General features: G+C 50.6%; 1 protein-coding gene across 1 annotated transcript; it reads left to right on the top strand.

Annotated features, from left to right (window-relative positions):
- Nucleotides 1-7,929: 7,929 nt before the first annotated feature.
- SOWAHD (sosondowah ankyrin repeat domain family member D) lies at nt 7,930-9,998 on the top strand. Its single transcript, XM_003918204.5, has one exon. It carries the CDS (start codon nt 8,461-8,463, stop codon nt 9,406-9,408), a length of 948 nt encoding a protein of 315 aa, XP_003918253.3. The 5' UTR covers nt 7,930-8,460; the 3' UTR covers nt 9,409-9,998.
- The last annotated feature ends 277 nt before the right edge of the window (nt 9,999-10,275 follow it).

Here is a 10,275-nt window from a genome sequence, read left to right as displayed (position 1 = left end):
AAGAAAAAAAAAAAAAGATGTTTTAAAAATGAAGCATATGCAATCACATTCTCTTGTGAAAAAATTAATAATAAAATTTTAATGAATATCCAAATAGTTTTGTACTAGAAGCATTATAAAATTGTAAATTATTTTAAACTATATTTTATCTTTGTCCTATCCTTGTAAAATTTTCTTTTTGTGTATGCTTTATAATACACATATTTAGTAGAGTAATACACATACATCATTTTGAAATTACAAAATATTCACAAATGTTGAGAATATCTGCTCAAAATATTTTTATTATATGGGCGTGCAATTTAAAACGTTGGGACACCAGCCTTGGCAACATGGTGAGATCCCATCTCTAAAACAATTTTTTAAAAATTAGCTGGGACTGGGTGCAGTGGCTCACACCTGTAATCCCAGCACTTTGGGAGGCCAAGGCGGGTGAATCACCTGAGGTCAGGAGTTTTAGACCAGCCTGCCCAACATGGTGAAACCCTGTCTCTACTAAAAATCAAAAAAATTAGCTGGGTGTGGTGGTGGGCACCTGTAATCCCAGCTACTCGGGAGGCTGAGGCAGGAGAATCGCTTGAACCCAGAGGGCAGAGGTTACAGTGAGCCGAGATGGCGCCATGGCACTCCAGCCTGGGCAATAAGAGCGAAACTGTCTCACAAAAACAAAAACAAAAACAGAAACAATTAGCTGGGCATGGTGGCACATGCCTGTAGTCCCAGCTACTCAGGAGGCTGAGGTGGGAGGATGGCTTGAGCCCAGGAGTTAGAAGCTGCAGTGAGCTATGATGGTGCCACTGCAGTCCAGCCTGGGTGATGCAGCCAGATTCCCATCTCAAAAAAAAAAAAAAAAAAAAAAAACCAAAAAAACAAAAAACAACAACAACAAAAACATTAGAGATCATTGCTTTAATAGTATCTACCATAATGTTAAGCATCATGAATGTGATATGATTAGCATAGTGTTTGGCACATATTAAGCCCTCAATGAGTATTGGCTTTTACAACATCCTCTATGTAAATGAGGGATGCATTAGACCCAGTGTAACATGATGGTTAAAAGTATGAGCCTTGGAATCAGTTGAAGCTGGTTGGGTTTCCTGCCAATTAATAGCTGTGTGAACGTGGTCAATTAACTTCATTGGGCCTCAGTTTCTCATTCGTCTCTTAGAGTTATTGTAAAGATCAAGGGAGATAATGCACTTTTTGGCAACAGCTTTACTGAGATATAATTCACATACCATATAATTCACCTTTTTTTTTTTTTTTTTTTTGAGACTAAGTTTCGCTCTTGTTGCCCAGGCTGGAGTGCAGTGGTGCGATCTTGGCTCACTGCTACCTCCACCTCTTGGGTTCAAGCAATTCTCCTGCCTCAGCCTCCCGAGTAGCTGGGATTACAGGCATGCACCACCACGCCTGGCTAATTTTGTATTTTTAGTAGAGACGGGGCTTTATCATGTTGGCCAGGCTGCTCTTGAACTCCTGACCTCAGGTGATCTGCCCGCTTCGGCCTCCCAACATGCTGGGATTACAGTCATGAGCCACCATGCCCAGCAATTCACCATTTTAAAGTGTACATTTCAGTGGTTTTTAGTATATTCACAAGCCTGTGCAACCATCACCACTATCTAATTCCAGAATATTTTCAACACCCCCAAAGAAACCCATACCCATTAGCAATCCCTGTCTAATTCTCCCTCTCCCCTCATGCCTGCCTTGACAACCACTGACCTACTTTCTGTTTGTATGGTTTTGCCTCATCTGGACATCTCATATAGGAATCAGAAGAGTCTTTTGTGTCTGGCTTCTTTCACTTAGCATAATATTTTCCATGTTCCTCCATGTTGTAGCATGTGTCAGTTATTTCGTTCCTTGTTTTTTTTGTTTTTTTTTTTTTGAGACTGAGTTTCGCTTTATCTCCCAGGCTGGAGGGCAGTGGCACAATCTCGGCTCACTGCAACCTCCGCCTCCAGGGTTCAAGCAATTCTCATGCCTCAGCCTCCCAAGTAGGTGGGATTACAGGTGCCCACCACCACGCCCAGCTAAGTTTTGGGTTTTGTTGTTGTTGTTGTTTTAGAGGCAGAGTCTCGTTCTGTCGCGAGGCTGGAATGCAGTGGTACAATCTTGGCTCACTGCAACCTTCGCCTCCCAGGTTCAAGCAATTCTCCTGTCTCAGCCTCCGGAGTGGCTGGGACTACAGGCACACACCACCACGCCCGGCTAATTTTTGTAGTTTTAGTAGAGACAGTGTTTTACCGTATTGGCCAGGCTGGTCTCAAACTCCTGATCTCAGGTGATCCACCCACCTCGGCCTCCCAAAGTGCTGGGATTACCAGTGTGAGCCACCGCGCCCGGCTTATTTCATTCCTTTGTATGGCCAAATAACATTCTATGGTATGGATATACTATGGACATAGGGATTGTTTCCACCTTTTGGCTATTGTAAATAGTTCTGCTGTGACCATTCATGTATGAAAATGCATATTTAATGTTTGGCACAGGACATAAGTCACCAGTCGCCTAAGTGCTTAATGAGCAGTAGGCAGCTGTAATCACTGTTATTAGAGAGTGCTACCATAGGTGATCTGGGGTACAGGATGCCTGGATGTCAGAAATGGATGGCCGAAGGCACCAAGGACAACATTTACCCACTGCACAATTTTATTAAGAGCTGTTCCTGTCCGCCGTATCCAAATGTACAGTATGGCAGCACGAAACAGGCATGAGCACAGACCCTGCTCTACCACTTTCGAGCCGTGGGACTCTGGGCAGGCCACTTAACCTCCCTCAGCCTTGTGTGTGAATTGCATATAAATACTGTCTTTTCTACATATCTCACAAGCTTGCTGTCTGGGTTAAAGAGATAACTAAAAATATGAAAGCACTCTGAAAACTAAGAGATTATGATTCCAAGCCTTACATATGACAGAAGCCAACTGATAAAGTAAGGAAGGAACCACTTTGTACTGCTCACTGGCCTCCCTCTCTCTCCTGATGGTTCACATTCCTTTCAAGATGACGCCAGCCCCCTCACCCCTAGGGCTAGTACCTTCTTCCCAGGAACTACTTAAGGGCCAAGGGCCTGCTGCAAGGTAGAAGCCTTAATTCATATAAACAAAGGGTTTATTGCTGGGCGAGGTAGGAGGTAGCTCAAGCCTGTAACTCCAGCACTTTGGGAGGCCGAGGTGGGTGGATCACTTGAGGCCAGGAGTTCAAGACCAGCCTGGCCAAACCAGGGGAATGCTGTCTCTACTAAAAATACAAAAATTAGCCGGGTGTGGTGGTACCTACCTGTAATTCCAGCTATTCGGGAGGCTGAGGCACAAGAATTGCTTGAACCTGGGAGGCAGAGGTTGCAGTGAGCCGAGATCATGCCACTGCATTCCAGCCTGGGTGACAGAGACTGTCTCAAAACAAAATAAAAGGGCCTGTTGCTGGGCATGGTAGCTCACACCTATAATCCCAACACTTTGGGAGGCTGAGGTGGGAGGATCGCTTGACCCTAGGAGTTCAAGACCAGCCTGGGCAACATAGCAAGACCCTGTCCTTAAAAAAAAAAAATTAAACAAAAGGCCTGCCATGCCTCTTTCCTTGCCTACAGGTTGAAACAGACACAGCCTTTCTACTTTTCTCAGTTGCTAGTTGGTCAGAGCGCCCTCATGTGTCTCCATATGGTAATACCCTAAGTCTGTTACAGGATGTGGCATTCTTTTAATCTCAGTATCAATAAAATGTGTAATGGAAATTTTTTTCTCTTCACACTTCAAAGCCCATGCTTGACTCTCGGGCTCCAATTAAGCCATTCCAGCATGAGTTTAGGCAGGTTTCCTGCTTCCACTCAGGCCTACAGATTTCTTCCTGCTCCCTGCCCACCCCCTTTCTCCTTGGTCATTTTTAGAAGCCCTGGTCTCATGGCTCACACACGTCAACTTGGTTCTACCACTTTCTACTCTTCCAAGCTCAGTAAGCTCTCAAAATAAGATTGTAAGTTCTTTTTTTTAACTGGATACATCAGGTCTTACTGCAGGATTGGGTGGGGGGTGGAACAGTGTGGGTAATTCCAAAGTACTAGGAAATAATTTTTAAAGTGTTTACCAAATATGACTTGTTCCATAGTCTAAGGAAAAGGGATTCAAAATGAGATCTCGTGTAAGGGTCTGACATTTGGGAAGGGGAAAGTGATGTCTGGCAGTGTACATACACACAGACACATACACTGATACACACAACCAGAGACAGTGATGTCGGGTACACACACATACCACTCAAACATCCATTCTTGCACACACATTCCATGCAAATAGAGAGAAAGGAGCTCTCTCTCTCTCTCTCTCATGGCTTTTTCATTGAGAACCATGATGAAATCAGCACAGGTCTTTGGAGGAAAGGAAATTTACATTCTATATCTGGAACCTCAACAATGTTCCAGCCGGGTGTGGTGGCTCACGCCACTGGGTGTGGTGGGAGGCCAAGGTGGGTGGATCACTTGGGGCCGGAAGTTCGAGACCAGCCTGGTCAACATGGTAAAACCCCGTCTCTACTGAAAATACAAAATTTAACTGAGCGTGGTGGTGCACGTCTGTAATCCCAGCTACTCAGGAGGCTGAGGCATGAGAATCGCTTGAACTGGAGAGGCGAAGGTTGCAGTGAGCCGAGATCACACCACACTGCACTCCAGCCTAGGCAATAGATGGAGACTCCGTCTCAAAAAAAAGAAGAAAGGATAAAAAAAAAAAAAAGAATGTTCCCCATTCCCTCCATGACCAAGGGTTATGGACGCCTGAGAAACTTTACTTCCCATATTCCACACATCTGCCTCTCAACTGTTTTGCACTTCTGGATTTTTCTGAATCCATAAGCCCCCATGGCAAACTCCACTGAGAGCCCAAGGATACACGAGCCTTTGGCTTCACCCAAGGGGCATGTTTCTGAGAAGTTGCATGTAAATTAAATTTTTGCAGATCAACTATGATTTCCTGCTGACATCCACTAAGATTTCTGAGCTGCTCTCTTCATCAAGATAGATTTTCAACGTATGCCTAACACATCAGCTTCTCTGTTCCTCTGCCTTCTGCCATGCTCCCTGAGTTAGTTAAACCTCATCTGGAAAATAAAGGCCAATGAAACATTAAGATCTCTTCTAGTTCTTTTTTTTTTTTTTTTTTTTGAGACGGAGTCTCGCTCTGTCACCCAGGCTAGAGTGCAGTGGCGCGATCTTGGCTCACTGCAAGCTCCGCCTCCCGGGTTCACGCCATTCTCCTGCCTCCGCCTCCCAAGTAGCTGGGACTACAGGCGCCACCGCACCTGGCTAATTTTTTTTGTATTTTTAGTAGAGACGGGGTTTCACCGTGTTAGCCAGGATGGTCTCGATCTCCTGACTTCATGATCCACCCACCTCAGCCTCCCAGAGTGCTGGGATTACAGGCATGAGCCACCGCGACTGGCTGATCCCTTCTAGTTCTAATAGTCCAAGATCTAGTAAATAAACCCGCAAATATATTAGAGAGGCTGCTATTTGGAAAAGGCATCAGTATTACTACAATTTGCAATGCAAATATCTACTCTACCTCCAGCTTTTTGGAAAGTCATTTCCCAGGGCTTGAGGGGTTTTGCCCCACTCCCTTGGAGGGGTAGCAGATGTTTCACATAACTGGCGTGTTAATTTTAGGTGGGTGGGTACTCTCCCTTCTGTCTTCCACTCCTTCTACCCTACTCCCTGCTACCAAATTCCAGATATCCTCTCTACTAAAATAGAGATGGGTGTTGCGGTTCTGGGGAGTGGTGTGTGCAGCTGGTGACCTAGGGTAGAAAGCACTTGCTAATTAAAGATGAAACAAGTTGCAAAGGAGGCACCATGGCTTTGGTCTCTAGCAGCAGAGTTAAGCAAGGGCACATGTATCATGGGTCTGTGGCACTGGTCAGGCGGCTGCCTTTGCAATCTTTGAACTGGAAACAGAGATATTATTCATGCTGATAGGGAAGAGAGTTGCCTGCTTAGTGGTGAGGAAAATTAATAGTCCAACCATTCTTCCATCCTGCATTCTCCATGCTGGCATTTTGACTAAAAAAAAAATTGCTGCAGCTGTTTGCATATTCTGGAAGTGTGTGTGCATGTGTGCGGTTTGGTGTTTACAGATTTGGGGTTGCGGAGAGGAGTCTCCAGAGCAACGGAAGTAGCTGCTTGTCAGTCAGGATTCATTTTGAAAATGAAAGCCTGAAAGCTTGGGGCCCATTCTGGGCCTAGGCCTGGTCTCTGAGAAGTCAGCGGAGGCCAGGAGGTGGTGGCTTTGGCCAGTCAACTCAGTGAATAAGCCACTGAATCCCTTTTTTAAAAAATGAATTGACCAAATCTATGAGTTGCTTTTGATGTCCTGCAGACTGGAGTCTGGGGCAGGGATGTGGGAGCAGGCACTGAGGTGCTGGCTGTGGATACACGTCCCCCACCCCCAACATACACACACACAATCACGTTTTCCCAGGCTGCCAAACCAGAACAAGGTAACAAATATTTCTTGGGTAACTACTAGGTGCACAAGGACAGTATGACATAGCTGTCCAAGAGTTTCTAGTTTAATTGGCATGTGAGAGCAATGGGAGAGAGATGTAACACATGGCAGTCTGGGTGCCAAAGAAGTAGCAGAAACACAGGGCTGGGGAAAGAGAGGGATCACTTCGGGCTGGGATAATCAGAGGAGGCTTGCTGGAGGTGGAAACTAAGCGCAACCTTGAAAGAAAAGAACTTCACTACACAGAAGCTCTTCCAGGCAGAGGAGTGTAAGTTATAGATACGCTCACGTTACAAGTCTATCCTTTTGGCTGGAATTTGGGGCTTGTATGTGATTTGCAGTTGATAAGCCAGGCTCGAATGCCAGTTCCTGTGTACCAGAACAAAGGCTATGGTGTCGCACAGACCTGCTCTGCCACTTCCTGCTGGGTGACCTTGAGCAAGTAGCCTAACCTCTCTGCAAACTGGGGACAGTAATGACTCCTAGCACTTGAGGTCACTGAGAGGATTAAAAGAGTTAACACATATAACGCAACGAGCACAGTGCCTGGCACATAGTAAATGTTCGAAACCAAATTACAAATGTATAAGCTGTTCTGAAGGAAAGCTCTAGATATTTAGGACTTGTTCCAAACACGTGAGGGCCAAGAAAGAAAAGCTTCTGACACCTTCTGTCACTGCTGCCACAGGTAGCCCCGGGGGAGTGGGCTGACTTGGCCTGAGCCTCCATCCCCCTTGGCCTAGACTGCTGGAACAGTCTTCCGACTTCCTGCCTCTGCACCTCCCAAATCACCTTTTTAACACAACCTCCATCATGGCTGTGTCTCTCCCTGGCTCATCAATCTTCTCTGGCTCCCCGTTGCTCACTGACTGAGCTCTTTAACATGGTGGGGGTGTGGAGGCAAGAACTACCATTTACTAAGGGAAGGGAAGAGCAAAGAGTACGCTGGTATTAGCAGTAAAAAAGAAAAAATATCCTTTTTTAAAAAAGCTCCTAAGCTTTGAATTTGCAGAAAGCGGGGTCCTGGGGAGAGAGCAGGGATGCATCTCTAAAGAGAACAGGGCACTCCCGTGGCGCCAGCTCAGATTCACCTGTAGCTGCTTCTCCAAGCCAACCTGGGAAAATTGACGGGAGGGAAGAGGGTGGAGAGCTGGGCAGAGAGGGCGGTGCAGAAGGGGAATATCCCACCCCAGTTCCCTGGAAGAGCGTCAGCCTGGACCCCGGTCTTGGGCTTCTCTGCTGGAATCCTGGGCAGCCCCGGGCGCTGCGGGGAGGGTCAAGGCCGCAAAAAGCGCAAAGCAGGCAGACGAGCCAGTCACAAGGGGCAGTCGAGCTGCCTGCGTGAATGCTAGGCGCGGGACAAAGGCAACTCCGGGACAAAGTGCAGGGAGACTCCTGAAGAGATAAGACGGAAGGGCGAAGGAAGGGGGCGGGGAGCCAGAGCCTCGGAGCTCCAGGACCGCGCTTTGGGAGGCCATGGCTGGAAGCCGAGCTCGGCCCGCTGCGGAAGGGGCGCCCTCGAGCCTCTACACCCTAGCAGCGGCTGGGATGCTGAGAACCGGGGCTTCCAGGGCCGCAGGCGAGCTCCCAGCCCGTCCTCGCGCCCGCCCCTCGGTGCTGGAGGCGGGGCTGCCGAGCTCACCTGGCCGTTTGGGGTGGGACCGCCCGCGACCCGGGGGAGCTGCAGAGGCGGCGGTACCCAGGGCGCTGGAGCTGAGCTTGCCCTGGGGGCTTGGCTGGAGCTCAAACCCCTCCACGGCCCCCAAGGCCTGAGCGGGGGCCCTCCCCTAGCTCCCTCCCTCCTCCTCCTCCTCTCCTTTGCTCCCTCCCTCTGAACCCAATTGCTCAAGCCGCTTCCTTCCCCAACGCCAGCGCCAGTTCCTCTCCTGTTGGGGCCCGAGAAGGGCAGCTAACGCTGGACACTGGGACGTCCGCGGCGGCAGCTTGCAAGACCATGGCCCAGCCCGGAGGGGCTGCGAACCGGGCACCCATGGCCTCTCTCGCGCCGACCGCGCAGAGCCTGCGGTGCGCCCCGCAGCCCCGCCCCTCGAGAGCGGACACTGGTAGCCTGGGCAGGTACTGGGGCAAAGCCGCAGCCACTGCTTCCCGGGAGCCCCCCTTCCCAGGCACGCTGATGCACTCTGGAGCGGGCTCAGGGCGCCGGCGGGGAGCGCTGCGGGAACTGCTGGGGCTGCAGCGGGCGGCTCCTGCCGGGTGGCTGTCGGAGGAGCGCGCCGAGGAGCTGGGCGGGCCCAGCGGGCCGGGCAGCAGCAGGCTGTGCCTGGAACCGCGGGAGCACGCGTGGATTCTGGCGGCCGCCGAGGGCCGCTATGAGGTGCTGCGGGAGCTGCTGGAGGCTGAGCCGGAGCTGCTGCTGCGGGGCGACCCGATCACCGGCTACTCGGTTCTGCACTGGCTGGCCAAGCACGGGCGCCACGAGGAGCTCATTCTAGTACACGACTTCGCCCTACGCCGGGGGCTGCGGCTCGACGTGAGCGCCCCAGGCAGCGGCGGCCTCACGCCCCTCCACCTGGCGGCCCTTCAGGGCCACGACATGGTCATCAAGGTGCTGGTGGGCGCCCTGGGTGCCGACGCTACGCGCCGCGACCACAGCGGCCACCGGGCCTGCCACTACCTGCGGCCCGACGCGCCTTGGAGGTTGCGGGAGCTGTCGGGAGCTGAGGAATGGGAGATGGAGAGCGGCAGCCGGTGCACCAACCTGAACAACAACAGCAGCGGCACCACTGCATGGAGGGCCGCGAGCGCAGTGGGCGCGACGGCTGTGGAGACAAGCAGAAGAGCGGCGGCGTCGCGGACCAAGGCGAAGGACACCGCGGGCAGCCGGGTGGCGCAAATGCATGGCCTTTTCCGCCATCTGTTCCCCTCATTCCAGGACCGTTGACAGGGACAGAGATTGGAGAGCTAGGAGGGGCCGCGACGCTGTGGCGATGGCTAGGTCCTGGGTTGTCCCGGGTTCCACCGAAAGAGAGGCGCCTTGGACGCTGCTTGGGCCTGCAAGGAACAGAACATGTCGGGGTCCAACTCAGGTACTTGTTTCAGGTCTCCTGTAACCACCGGCCTGGAGGACCTGGGGACTTGGGCACCACCTCACCAAGAGAGAGTGAAGGACCAAGCTGGCCTGGCTCCGAGTTCCAAAGCTACACGACTAAGGAGTTGGGAGAAGGGATCGTGGTCCTGCTTGGGAGAGGGCAAGTTAAGCTTCCAGTGGCCATTTCTGGGCAGGCCGACGCGCAGGGTTTATTAGGAAACATTCTCTAGAAGAATGAGTTAAAATTGCATACCACCAATGCAGAGAAAACGCCTCACTCTGCCGGCCTGGCTCGGCCATTAATGAGGGTCTTGGGGTGCGGGTAGAGTCAGCCTCTGACAACCTCCTCCTGAGACGACCAAGCCTTAACTGGTACTTTTTCTCATGTATCACAGGTGACTTCTTATGTATATTAAAGTGGAATATGTGTTCTTTTCACATGACAAGGCTGTCCTTTCAGTGTTTTCCCCCACCTCCCTTACTAACCACAAAGGAAGAAGCTGCATATGTTTGCAGGGTAGAGGTCACCCACCCATGGCCATGATCTCGTGCTCCAGGGCAGGCTTTGGGCCTCCTTCTCAGAACAAATGGCCAGAACTGTGCAGGGAAGAAGCTATTTCCCTCTTGGATCTGAGGAGAAACACACAGTTCACCTCTGTCCTGAGCTCCTTGATGGTCTGGCCTCAGGCACCAGCCTCATCCTAGAAGAGTTGTCCTATA

Source organism: Papio anubis, chromosome X, assembly GCF_008728515.1.
Source record: "Papio anubis isolate 15944 chromosome X, Panubis1.0, whole genome shotgun sequence".
Classification (NCBI taxonomy): Eukaryota; Metazoa; Chordata; class Mammalia; order Primates; family Cercopithecidae; genus Papio; species Papio anubis.
Note: the sequence above shows the minus strand (reverse complement) of the source record. Positions and strands in the feature narration are given on the sequence as shown.

Coding starts and splice junctions, on each gene's coding strand:
- SOWAHD (XM_003918204.5), top strand. CDS start 8,461: ATGGCCCAGCCCGGAGGGGCTGCGAACCGGGCACCCATGGCCTCTCTC.